This window comes from Palaemon carinicauda, chromosome 31 (genome assembly GCF_036898095.1).
Source record: "Palaemon carinicauda isolate YSFRI2023 chromosome 31, ASM3689809v2, whole genome shotgun sequence".
NCBI lineage: Eukaryota > Metazoa > Arthropoda > Malacostraca > Decapoda > Palaemonidae > Palaemon > Palaemon carinicauda.
In genome coordinates, this window is record NC_090755.1 from 84,671,643 (window position 1) to 84,686,642 (window position 15,000).

The window sequence follows — 15,000 nt, forward strand, 5'->3', positions numbered from 1 at the left end:
ATATATATATATATATATATATATATATATATATGTATATATATATTAATATATATACAGTATATGTATATATATTTATATCAATATACATGTGTATATATATTAATATATGTATTAATATATATATATATATATATATATATATATGTGTGTGTGTGTGTGTGTGTGCATATATATTAATACATGTATTAATATATATATATATATATATATATATATATATATATATATATGTATATATATGTATAAATATATACATATATGTATATATATATATATATATATATATATATATATATATATATATATATATATATAAACATAAGTAAAATTATATCAGTTATATTTTCCTTTCATTCTGACGCCTCTAGTATAAATCCCGATAAGCATACAGAAAATTGACGTCGAAAACGCAATTCCTTCAAGGTTTTCTTCCTGATAAATATTCAGTCCAGCCAATTCCAAGGATAAGTGGGATTTTGATTTTCCATATAGATTTCTTAAGAGCTTATGGAATTTCCTCGACAGTTTTCCAGTCCCTAAATATATTATTATTATTATTATTATTATTATTATTATTATTATTATTATTATTATTATTATTATTATTGATGTTTTTGTTATTGTTATTATTGTTATTATTATTGTTGTTATTATTGTTATTATTATTGTTGTTATTATTATTATTATTATTATTATTATTATTATTATTATTATTAAGATGAAATTATTATCATTGATATTATTATTATTATTATTATTATTATTATTATTGTTGTTGTTGTTATTATTGTCATTATTATTGTTATTTTCATTATTAATATTATTATTATTAGTAGTATTATTATTATTATTATTATTATTATTATTATTATTATTATTATTGCTATTATTAAGATTAATATTATTATTATTATTATTGATATTATTATTATTATTGTTGTTGTTGTTGTTGTTGTTATTATTATTATAAGTATTATTTTCTAAGCTACAACCCTAGTTGGAAAAGCAAGATGCTATAATCCCAAGGGCTCCAATACGGAAAAATTGCCCAGTGAGGAAAGGAAATAAGGAAATAAGGAAATAATTAAACGATATGAGTAAAATCCTCTTCAAATATTGACTGAATCAATACTTTTATTAATGAGGGTTTTAAGTAATTTGTCCCTTAGATTATGTTAATGATTAATCGTATTTGAATATTTAATACAAAGAGAAAGAACTGGAATGTTGAAATTATTGCCAAATTATTATGAAGTAAATGAAAGTATAAATAAAGACATGACATTTCGGAGTTTGAAAAAAAAAATAATCTATAAAAAGAATGAAATTAAATAATGAAGACAATGTAAAAAAAAAGTCTCTTAAAATAGATATAGCCAGAGTTGCAGATAGACCCAAGAACGACTTTCTTTGAGATAAATAAGAAAAGAAATAAAAAAAGTATAAAAATTTGAAAGAATTAACGAAAATTTATATGGATAAAGAGGCGAAAAACCGGACAAGAAAAATCAAAGACGAAAGACAAGGGAATGGAAAATTAAAAATAATAGGATATTTGAAACTGCAAAGATAAGTTTTAGCAAGCAGATAAATGCATGTATATATAAAAACAGATATATAAATATTGTAAGTTTAAAAAAAAACAGCAAGATCTTATTCAGGGACATGGAGAAATTGTTTTTTATTTTATATATAAAATGTCCATTTTCATATTGTTAATGTTTTTAAAACATTTTATTTTAATTGTTCATTACTTCTTATATCGTTTATTTATTTCCTCATTTCCTTTCCTCACTTTGCTATTTTTCCATATTGGAACCCTTTGGCTTATAGCATCTTGCTATTTCAACTACGGATGTAGCTTAGCTAGTAATAATAATAATAATAATAATAATAATAATAATAATAATAATAATAATAATAATAATAATAATAAAGACGATAATAATAATGATAATAATAAAAATAAAAATAATAACAACAACAACAATAATAATAATAATAATAATAATAATTGTTTCCTGGGGTTATAGCATCTAGCTTTTCCAACTACGGTTGTGTCTTAGTTAGTAGTAGTAGTAGTAGTAGTAGTAGTAGTAGTAGTAGTAGTAGTAGTAGTAGTAGTAGTAGTAGTAGTAGTAATAATAATGATAATAATAATCATTCAATTTCTATTTTTGCGATTTATCTAGTTCTAGTGTGAATTCGACTTCTAGAATTAAATAGTTTACATATCTCTTCACTAAATAGTTATCCTTAGAATTTTATGAGGGATAATGATGATATCTAATTTTACCAAAAAAAAAAAATCTTGCTTGGTGAATGGTCTGGGACAAAATTTCATCATGAAGAAGGATTTTTTTTTTTAATTTGAGAAACAAATATTTAAATTGCTGTGTCTGTGAAAGCACAGTCTTTTTGCTATATAAGTTTCCATAGAATCACACGCTGGATAATGAAAATATCTCATTTTACAAAATTTTCACAAATCTTGCATGACAAATATTCTGGAAGAAAACTTATCATGAAGAATTATTTTTTAATCTTTAATTATTTGAAAAACAAATATTTTTTTTACTATCTATTTGAAACCATGAATTAATTTTCTTCAAGCAAGCTCGTTCCCAATCAGTCCCAAGGTAATGACGACATCGTTCGACCATTACCAAAAGAAAAAAAAAAATTGTTGCATTTGATGGATTTTGGTGACCTACTTTCGCCATGGTGTTTATTTACGCATGTGTTGAAAGATGCCAGTATAACCCAGTTTGTTGGAGGTAATGCCAAGGTCTCTCTCGAAGACATCCAAGGACTTTATCCCTTCCATCTTTGCAGAACATGATATGGCATCGGTTTTTATGTCGCTGGAAAGTTGGGAGATGCGTTTCGAAATGAAATTAGGATAGCTTTCCCGTAGAGTTTCCGCACGGGGACATACAAATATATTCGGTCACTCATTTTCTTGATTTGGCTTTTATTTATTTATTTATATATATATATATATATATATATATATATATATATATATATATATATATATATATATATATATATATATTTATTTATTTATTTCACTTTTTACGCATGATGTATTAGAACAAATCAGATTCTAATTCTTGTTCCATGGAATGATATTGATTTTGATGTGACTGAATCTTCACAAAGTTTTGTAGTGAAATTAGGATAATTGTCCCGTAGAGTTTAGCACGAGAAAATTCTGAAATATTCGTTCACCTCATTTTTTTTTTATTTTGCGTGTATTTTCTTTTAATTTTTATGTATGAAATAATAACAAATATCTGATTCTAATATTCGTGTGACTGGACCCGCCGTGTTTCGTAGTGAAATTGTGGTATTTACCCCCGTAGAGTTTTCCACGAAAAAATTCTGACCTATTCGTTCAACTCATTTTCTTGATTGTTTTTTTTTTCATGAAATATTTACAGATTTTTGCTTCTAATATTTTTACATGGAATTAAAACTAGCCATAAATGATTCCCATGAATATAACAGAATTAGACTTGTTATTTCCCCAGACAATTCTAATTTAACGTCAATCAAATTATCCACTATAATAACTATGAAAAAAAAACAGCAATGTGATACGACCAATATCAATCATTTTTAATTTGAATGATGTTGAGATAGACAGTTCAATTCGTAATATGTCTGTATATCCCACATTGTTTTATAAACGAATAAGTTATCTTTCAATGCCTCCAAAATAGTGGTTCCCAAACTATCTTACCTGACGCCCCCTTTTTGCTTCCAGTAGACCCGTACGCCCCCACTCCTCTCTTTTTTTTTTATATGAAATGATTCTTACATTTATATCCTAGCATTGTACAGAAAAACAGAATTCTGTTTGTATTATATTTTAATAATGAAAGCCACTCAAACAAATAATAGTACATTTCAGTAACTAAAAATGAAACATTTGGTTCAAAGTGAGCGAAAAAAAAGTTTGAACATTAGCAAATTGGCAAAATTGAGTTGCAATTTTAAGAATAGATATTTTGAAAACATGGCATATAATATTTGGAAATACTTATGAGACTAAGGCATAATTTTTGGTCAAATTTAGTGAGATGGATGCATGTATGTAATGACATATTTGTTCTTTTAATGATTTTATTATCCTATTAAACAAGTAATTTCGAGCAGATGACTTCACGCCCCCTAGTGGGGCGCGCCCCCCCCAGTTTGGGAACCATTGATCTAAAATATTTTTGAAATTTCTGGATTTTTATCAGAAATGCGAAATAAATCCAGTCTGTAATATTATTATTGTAAATATTTTGTTTTGGTGTTTTTATGTTCAGCATCAAATGAAGGGTATAGTGAATGTTCAGGTTTTTATAGTTTATAGTTTTATAGTTTATATATACAAAATCTGTTTTAATGTTGTTACTGTTTTTAAAATGTTTTATATTATTATTATTATTATTATTATTATTATTATTATTATTATTATTATTATTATTAATTATTATTATTATTCTTATTAATTATTATTATTATTATTATTAATTATTATTATTATTATTGTTATTATTAATTATTATTATTCTTATTAATTATTATTATTATTATTATTATTATTATTATTATTATTATTATCCTTATCATTAGAAGCTAAGCTACAACCCTGTTGGGAAAAGCAAGATGCTATAAGCCCAAGGGCTCCAACAAGGAAAAATATCCCAGTGCGGAAAGCGAACAAGGAAATAAGTACATTACAAGACAAGTAATACAATCAAAATAAAATACTATAAGAACAGTAATAATATTAAAATACCCATATGGTTTATGACATCCGCCATCTTTTTAGCATATAGAAAAAGAAAGTTGATTTTTGTTATGAATGAAGATGACCTTTGACCTTTTTTTCCAGGGACTACAATGATCACCAGAGTGTGAAGAATCAGTCTGGCTCTAATACATCCCTCAACTCCTTGAGCAGCTATGACAGTAATACCAAGTACGTCATTCAGATTTGTTTTAAAAATTTTAAATTTTTCAATTTTTCAATTTTCAATCTCTTTAGGTCGTATATTTAATTTTTTTCATAATTTTAAGTTATTTCTGAATGTATCTTACAATGTTGGGTGTCGTAAGGTGATTGGTGTGTTTTATGCCTGTTTTTTATTTTTTTTATTTTTGTTGAAGTTCATTAATGAATGCATCTTACAATGTTGGGTGTTGTAAGAGTTTGTGTATTTTGATAGGCCTGTTTTTATATATATATATATATATTTTATATATATATATATATATATATATATATATATATATATATATATATATATATATATTTAGTTCATTTGCGAATGCATCTTACAATGTTGGGTGTTGTAAGAGAGATTGTGCAATTTTATAGGCCCTTTTTTCATTTTTTTTGTATATTTTAAGTGCATTTGTGAATGCATCTTGCCTTGTTTGTGTGCAATAAGAGGTTTGGTGTAATTTTATAGGCCTGTGTTTTTTATAACTTTTGTATATCTTAGGTTCATTTGTGAATCCATCTTGTCCTGTCTGGTGCTGTAGAATGGTGTGTGGGTTTATATATGTATATATATATATATATATATATATATATATATATATATATATATATATATATATATATATATATATATATATATATATATATATATATATATATATATATATATATATATATATATATATATATATATATATATATATATATATATATATATATATATATATATATATATATATATATATATATATATATATATATATAATGCATCTTGGCCCAGTTGACTGCTGCAAGATAACTGGTGTATTTTAATAGGCCTGTTTTTTCGATTTTTCACTAGGCTAGTTTTTTTTTTTTTACTTTGTAATTAGTGTACTTTGTAGGCCTATGTATCCTTGAATTCTGTAGGTAAGCTCATCATTTTCCCATATTCTGTATAAGGTTATTCTATCTACTTTATATGAGCTATTAGTTCAATAACATGCAAAGACTACATTACTGCTGGTGGATTTTTTATACGAATGACTTAATTCGACACTGTAAGTTTTTTTTTTATTTAAGTTTACTTCTCCAAGAACTCATAGACAACACATTATAAGTGTCTAAATTCTTATGATTAATTTAACCATACTGGTAGACAGTCAGTCAATTAGACCTGTTGGAAAAAAAATATCTTCTCTAAATTTCGAGGTGAGTATGCCATCTTGAGACAGCAGAATCTGTATGGTCTTTTTTTATTGGTGGTCACTGAGTGCCAAAAGGTCATATCACAAAACAGAGATAATAGTATTATCCCTTTTACCCCAAAGGACGTACTGGTACGTTTCACAAAAGCCATCCCTTTACCCCCATGGATGTACCGGTACGTCCTTGCAAAAAAATGCTATATATTCGATAATTTTTTGAAAAAATTCAGGCCTTTTCCAAGAGAATGAGACCAACCTGACCTCTCTATGACAAAAATTAAGGCTGTTAGAGCAATTTAGAAAATATATACTGCAAAATGTGCTGGGAAAAAAATAACCCCTTGGGGGTTAAGGGCTGGAAATTTCCAAATAACCTGGGGGTTAAAGGGATAATTATTAGGAGGTGTTCTTACAATATAACTTATTACAAAATCTTGTTACAGATGTTTCATAGCAGTTTATAATCACTTATTAATAGCCATTTTACCCCCACCATAAGGTTAAATTTCGAGCACATTTTGCTATATATTTTTTAAATTGCTCTAACAGGCTTAATTTTTGTCCTAGAGAGGTCTTACAATATAACGTATTACAAAATATAGTCTTGTTACAGATGTTTCATAGCAGTTTATAATCACTTATTAGTAGCCATTTTACCCCCACCATAAGGTTAACTTTCGAGCACATTTTGCTATATATATTTTTTTTAAATTGCTCTAACAGGCTTAATTTTTGTCCTAGAGAGGTCAGGTTGGTCTCATTCTTTTGGAAAAGGCCTGAAGTTTTTCATAAGATTATCAAAAATATGTAAAAACATGTATATAACAGTGTTTTGCAAGAACGTACCGGTACTTCCTTTGGGGGTGAAAGGGGTAGTACATTTTCACATTCCTGTAATGTAAAGTTCCACTTTTAAGAAATTAGTCTTACTGTGTAATTTACAAAATATAGTCTTGTTACAGATATTTCACAGCAGTTTATAATTAGTTTTTAGTTTTATATTTTCACAGTCCTGCAATGTATAGTTACACTTTTAGAAACTGGTCTTACATACATACATACATACATATACCAAAGGCACTTCCCCCAATTTTGGGGGGTAGCCGACATAAACAAATGAAAAAAAAGGGGGGGGGGACCTCTACTCTCTACGTTCCTCCAGCCTAAACAAGGGACTCAACTGAGTTCAGCTGGTACTGCTAGGGTGCCAAAGCCCAACCTCCCACATTATCCACCACAGATGAAGCTTCATAATGCTGAATCCCCTACTGCTGCTACCTCCGCGGTCATCTAAGGCACCGGAGGAAGCAGCAGGGCCTACCGGAACTGCCTCACAATCGCTCGCCATTCATTCCTATTTCTAGCACGCTCTCTTGCCTCTCTCACATCTATCCTCTTATCACCCAGAGCTTTCTTCACACCATCCATCCACCCAAACCTTGGTCTTACTTATTACAAAATATATTCTTGTTACAGATATTTCATAGCAGTTTATAAATACTTATTAGTAGTACATTTTCACATTCCTGTAATGTAAAGTACCATTTTTAAGAAATTGGTCTGTCTTACTGTGTAACTTATTACAAAATACAGTCTTGTTACAGATGTTTCATAGCACTTTATAAATACTTATTAGTAGTACATTTTCACATTCCTGTAAAGTTATTGGCTTCTGTCAGGTGGAAAATGTTGTTTTACCACATTGGTAACGTGTTTGCCTAGCATTTGCATGTCAGCAGATCGATCCCAGGCCTGGATCGTGAGTTTAAGATGTTTACTGGGGAGGCCACTGCTGTGGTTGGACACTGTAGTAAACGGGGGTTGCGCTTGCCAGGCTGACGTTCTGGTGAGCATCTAGTCTCATGAGACTGGAACTGAAACCAGAGACGTTTAATCTTTACCATTATATCAAAGATTTATAATAGGAGACTCTTTTACTCCAATTACGTACTTCATACGCTGTTAAAAATTGAAATAGTCAAAACTAACATAATTCAATTCCTATAGTTTGTATATATGCTAATGCATTTCACTCCCAAGTTTTAGATTTAATATATTTCTGGTTTTGTTTAACCATGGTAATAGGGGCGTTTACTCCCATTAGGTACTCCATATTCTGTTAAAAATTCAAGCAGTCAAAAGCCACATAATTTAACTCCCTAAGTTTATCCATATTCTGTAAAACATTCAAATGGTTAAAACCAACATAATTCATCTATAGTTTGTCCATAATATGTTAAACATTTGAACTGTCAACACCAACATAATTCATCTCCTATAGTTTGTCCATAATATGTTAAACATTTGAACTGTCAACACCAACATAATTCATCTCCTATAGTTTGTCCATAATATGTTAAACATTCGAACTGTCAACACCCACATAATTCATCTCCTATAGTTTATCCATATTCTGTTAAACATTCAAACTGTGAAAACCAACATAATTCATCTCCTATAGTTTGTCCATATTCTGCTAAACATTCGAACTGTCAACACCCACATAGTTCAGCTCCTGTAATTTGTTAATATGCTAACGCAGTTCACTTCTAAGTTAAATGTTTAGTATATATTTTTTTTTTGTTTCCAAAATGTTTTGTGATATGACCAGTGGTAATTCAGTACTTTATAAGACTTATTTTCTTCTCTTGGTTTTCTTTTGTGATTCCTCTCCTTTATCTTATCATTTTCTTCTTATCATTATTTGGACAATGACCTTTGAAGATTAACAAATTCATGACTATTTACACCTCGAGTCAAAATGTTTGTCTTTGATGGAAAATCTAGGACAATACACCAACTAAGAAATGTTTCAGATACATTTTTATTTTGAAGTTCTCTCATGTTTTATCGAAAGGGTGTCTCTCCTTTGGACGTTACATTTGATCTTTTTTCTCTGTTTAATCCATGATTTATACTCTCCAGCTCTCCCTCCTTATCCGTTGGGGTCTCCTATAGGACTTGCATGAGATCCTTTTGTGGTAAGACAGTACTAAAAATATGAAGGATGGAAATCAAGGCAACTCTAGAATGAATGATATACACAAATCTAGTCAGTTTCTGGCCGATTCATTACATTCATTTGGAATTTTAAATATTCATCTAAATGGTTTAGGCAGTCATTGGTATTTTTATTTTTATAAGAATTTAATAATCAGATATTTTTTAAGTTTAAATTCTTATATATTTAATACGTTTCTGGGAAATTCATTTCATTGATTCGTCACCCTCATAAACTAACTGCCTAAGTCATTTCCTCCACTTGTTGGGAAATGAAAAAGAAACCTTCTCATTTCCTAATTATTTATATCATTGTGTTGAGCTTCAATTAACAAATTCTAATTGACAAATTCTTCTGTTAAGAATTTGTGAATTGAAGCTCAAGACAATGATATAAAGAATTAGGAAATGAGAAGGTTTTTTTGTTGATTTCCCAACAAGTGGAGAAAAGGACTTAGGCAGTTAGTTTATTAGGGTGACGAATTTTGATCCCAATAGATATTTATCTAAGTGGTTTAAGCAGTCCATGGCAATTTTGTTTATAGACATTTTATCAGATAATTTTCAGATATTATATATTTAATCAGTTTCTGGTATATTCATTGCCAGAATTTATCTGAATGGTTTATGCAGTCATTTGTTATTTATTATACAAATTTATTAATATTTATCAGATATTTTCCAAGTTCATATTCTTAAATATTCAGTGAGTTTTTGACAAATTCATTACGTTAATTTTGATCTCAGCAAATATTTATCGAAATGGTTTAAAAAGTCCTTGGTATGTTTTTATACAATTTTATTTAAAAGATATTTATTTCAAGTGTAAATTTTTATGTTTTCATTTCGTGCTGATGAATAAGCCACGCCCATTTTATAACATGACTGCCAACAGTTTCTAAGCAAAAAAAAAATGTTTTAGTAAAACACATGTGAAATTTATAACTTGAATCAAAATAACATTATAATGTTTTGAAGTTATTTAATTTGTACGTCAAAACTATATCTCATTTGTTCTAGCATTGCCTTGATGAATTTTGCGGTACATATGATTATTAAAATTCACATGGGAATCTGAACATGGTATTTTACTGCTGCTAATAAATTTCTTACCTTGAAATTTTTTTTTAGTTGACTTTGAAAGTCGAGAAATGAGGTTTTAAGTTTATAAATATCACAAATATTTTTTTTTCATATTTTTCTTCGTTTTAATGTCAGTTATGGAAAAAAGTAGTTTCAGATACCAAAAACAAAAAATGAGATTAATTTATTGAATTTTTTTTTTAATATCAATACATAATTAAGTTTGTTCTCTCTTCATCTTTGTCGTTTTTTACGAATAATGTAAAATTTAGTTACCTATTTTTGTGGTATTCATTATTCTATTTAGTTCAATGCCTTCATTAATTCTCTTACTTTTATTTAATTATTTTATTTTTAAGTACTTAAAAAGTTCTGTAATATATTTTCAAAATGGAAACATTAATTGCATGTAGATTAATATGCTTTACAAAGCACATATTATTCATCATACCATAATGAATTACTCAAATTAAAGCATATTCAAAGTAAAAACATTAATTGTATGTAGATTGATATGCTTTGCAAAGCACATATTATTCATCATGACATAATTAATTATTCATATTAAAGTACATTTAAATCTGATATTATTCATCATGCCATAATGAATTATTCATTTTAAAGTACATTTAAATCACATATTATTCATCGTGTCATACTGCATTATTCATATTAAAGTACATTTAAAACAAATATTCATCATACCATAATGAATTATTCATATTAAAGTACATTAAATATCAATAAGTACATTTAAATCTGACATTATCCATCATGCCAAAATACATTATTCATATTAAAGTGCTTTTAGATGACATATTATTCATCATGCCATAATGAATTATTCATATTAAAGTACATTTAAATCACATATTATTCATCATTTAAAGAATCTTTCATATTAAAGTACATTTAAATCCGATATTATTCATCATGCCATAATGAATTATTCATATTAAAGTACATTAAATATCAATCAAACTGGAAACCTCCTTTTTCGACTTTCCGCCCCATGTGAGGAAAAATTGCACCAACCTATGAAAAAAATATCCATCCACCCTCATCATCCGCCACCTCAGCATGCCACGTGACCCGTAATGAAAGGAGGTTATCGTACTGAAAGAAAGGAAGTTATCGTACATTACTGTGTCGTTTATAACCGCGTAATTAACTGTAATTCATGGTTTATTACATCCGCATAACACATTCTATAAAGCTATAACGCTGCGGCTTTAATGTTTACTAATTTTTTTCTTTTAAATTAAGTCGGTCAACAAATTTGTTTAGCTAAAATTCTCTTTTTAAATTGATGATTTTATACTTCCCAATTTATTGATGAGAAAATTTAGCTTTTAAATTGTGTTAATTCCAGTTAACACGCTTTATAAATTGGTAATTTTATACTTCCCTATTTATTAATAAGAAAATTTATCATTTAAATTGTCTTAGTTCCAAGTAACATGCTTTTTAAATTGATGATTTTATATTTCCCTATTTATTGGTGAGAAAATTTAGCTTTTAAATTATCTTAATTCCAATTAACACGCGTTTTAAATTGATGATTTTATACTTCCCTATTTATTGATGAGAAAATTTAGCATTAAAATTGTCTTAATTCCAATTAACACGCTTTTTAAATTGATGATTTTATACTTCCCTATTTATTGATGAGAAAATTTAGCATTTAAATTATCTTAATTTCAATTAATACGCTTTTTGAATGGATGATTTTATACTTCCCTATTTATTGATGAGAAAATTTAGTATTTAAATTATCTTAATTCCAATTAAGACTATTTTTAAATTGATGATTTTATACTTCCCTATTTATTGATGAGAAAATTTAGCTTTTAAATTATCTTAATTCCAATTAATACGCTTTTTGAATGGATGATTTTATACTTCCCTATTTATTGATGAGAAAATTTAGCTTTTAAATTATCTTAATTCCAATTAATACGCTTTTTAAATTGATGATTTAATATTTCCCTATTTATTGATGAGAAAATTTAGCTTTTAAATTGTCTTAATTCCAATTAATACGCTTTTTAAATTGATGATTTTATACTTCCCTATTTATTGATGAGAAAATTTAGCATTTAAATTGTCTTAATTCCAATTAATACGCTTTTTAAATTGATGATTTTATACTTCCCTATTTATTGATGAGAAAATTTAGCTTTTAAATTATCTTAATTCCAATTAATACGCTTTTTGAATGGATGATTTTATACTTCCCTATTTATTGATGAGAAAATTTAGCTTTTAAATTATCTTAATTCCAATTAATACGCTTTTTAAATTGATGATTTAATATTTCCCTATTTATTGATGAGAAAATTTAGCTTTTAAATTGTCTTAATTCCAATTAATACGCTTTTTAAATTGATGATTTTATACTTCCCTATTTATTGATGAGAAAATTTACCTTTTAAATTATCTTAATTCCAATTAATACGCTTTTTAGATTGGTAATTTTATACTTCCCTATTTATTGATGAGAAAATTTAGCTTTTAAATTGTCTTAATTCCAATTAATACGCTTTTTAAATTGATGATTTTATACTTCCCCATTTATTGATGAGAAAATTTATTGTATAAATTGCCTTGATTTCAATTACCCGCTTGCTTTAAAAAGAATCATACATTTTTCATATTTTTTTATCAGTTCTAAATACTTTGTTTTTAAATATATCTCTTCATATTCCATAATTTTTATATTTCTACTTGAAGTTTTTTTATTTAAAGTTTAATAACTATTATGATTTTTATTGGAAATCATATTTTTTATTTTGATCATTTATGAGATAATTAAATTTTCGAAATATTCCCATGTCTTTCCATCTTTATTTTGATCAGTTTTTTTAAAAAAGTTATTATAGTTTTCAGAGGGAGACGTCAAGTACAGCATTGTTTATAATGTCACATCAGTCAGGTCAAAGGTCAAAGGATTAAAATGTAATTTTTTTTTATAATATCCAAATTAAACATCAGAAGACTATATCCAAACAAACCAACACATTAGAAATTATTATTATTATTAGTTAAGCTGGAAAAGCAGGATGTTATATGCCCAAAGGTTCCAATAGGGGAAAAATAGCCCAGTGAGGGAACGAAATAAGGAAATAAATAAATTACAAGAGAAGTAATGAACAATTAAAAAGAAAAACTACAAAAAAAGTAATGAACAATTAATATGAAAAAAAAAATACAAGATAATTAATGAACAATTGAAATTAAAAAAAACGAACTACAAGAAAATTAATGAATAATTAAAATGAAAAAAAGCAAACTACAAGAAAAGTAATGAATAATTAAAATGAAAAAAAATAAGCTAATGCTTAACTAAAACTAAATGTCCAGCAGCAACATTATTATTAATAATAAAAAAAAAACACCCCCGCCCCCCCCCCCCTTAAAAAAACCGCTCGCTTTCCAAACGCGCTTTCTAACAAAAAACCCTTTCTCTCTCTTTCCCTCCATCGCCCCACGATTACCAACCCTTCGACTGTACGGTTTGTCCCCCTGTTTATGTGTATGTGCGTGCGTGTGCGTGTGTGTGTGTGTGTGTGTGTGTTTGTTTGTGGGGATACCAGCACCTTCATACGTAGACAAGATGACGAAGGGAACAAGGAGTCCTCCAGCGGATATGGCTCCAGGGATTCCCTTGTGTCGTCCCCCAGGACTCGCGAGGAGTACGAAGGATACAAAAGGTCCCGCTCGGACATGACGGCCGAGCTGCTGGCGCGCGTCAATGAGGACGCCTCCACCCCGAAGGACGGAGGAGACTCGAGGGGCGGCTCGTCCTCCAAGTGAGGAATAGGGAATAGGGAATAGTCGAAGGAGTTGGCTGCCTAGATGCTATTTATTAGATTATTTTTAACAGTTTTATCTTTTAGTTTTGATCCTGCGAATGGTTTGTTTAGCTCGTAATACTGTATTGTGCAATGGTGGTTTTATAAAATGCTTTTTTATATTGTAAGTTGTATTTAGTGGTTAAGATTATTAACATATAGCCTTACTGGTCTATTCTATGGACCTTAATATTGTAGGTATAGTTACGATTCATAATTACGTAAAATATTAATAATATAGATTATATAACTAAAGATATGAGATGCACTTGCTGAAATATAACTGCTAAGCGCTTATTGACTTACAGTGACTATTGTAGGAATACTTACGATACATAATTATGTAGAATATTAGTAATATAGATGAATTAACTATTGACAAAATGCACTTGCTGATAACTGCTAAGCCCAATTGACTTACAGTGACTATTGTAGGAATACTTACGATACATAATCATGTAAAATATTAATATTATAGATAATATAACTGTTTACATAAATTGCACTAGCTAAAACATAACTGCTAAGCCCAATTGACTTACAGTGACTATTGTAGGAATACTTACGATACATAATAATATAAAATAATAATATAGATGAATTAACTATTGACATAAAATGCACTTGCTGATAACTGCTAAGCCCCATTGACTTACTGTGACTATTGTAGGGATACTTACGATACATAATTATGTAAAATATTAATGATATAGATAATTTAACTATTGACATAAAATGCACTTACTGATAACTGCTAAGCGCTTATTGACTTACAGTGACTATTGTAGGGATACTTACGATACATAATTATGTAAAATATTAGAAATATAGATTATTTAACTATTGACAAAATGCACTTGCTGATAAC

At 27.7% G+C, this 15,000-nt stretch overlaps 1 protein-coding gene across 1 annotated transcript in view; it reads left to right on the top strand.

Annotated features, from left to right (window-relative positions):
- Nucleotides 1-15,000, top strand: part of LOC137624830 (uncharacterized) — a 262,657-nt gene that overhangs the window by 109,729 nt on the left and 137,928 nt on the right. Inside the window, 2 exon segments of the mRNA XM_068355781.1 lie at nt 4,898-4,984; nt 13,875-14,090. Of these exon segments, the coding sequence (XP_068211882.1) occupies nt 4,898-4,984; nt 13,875-14,090 (303 nt within the window).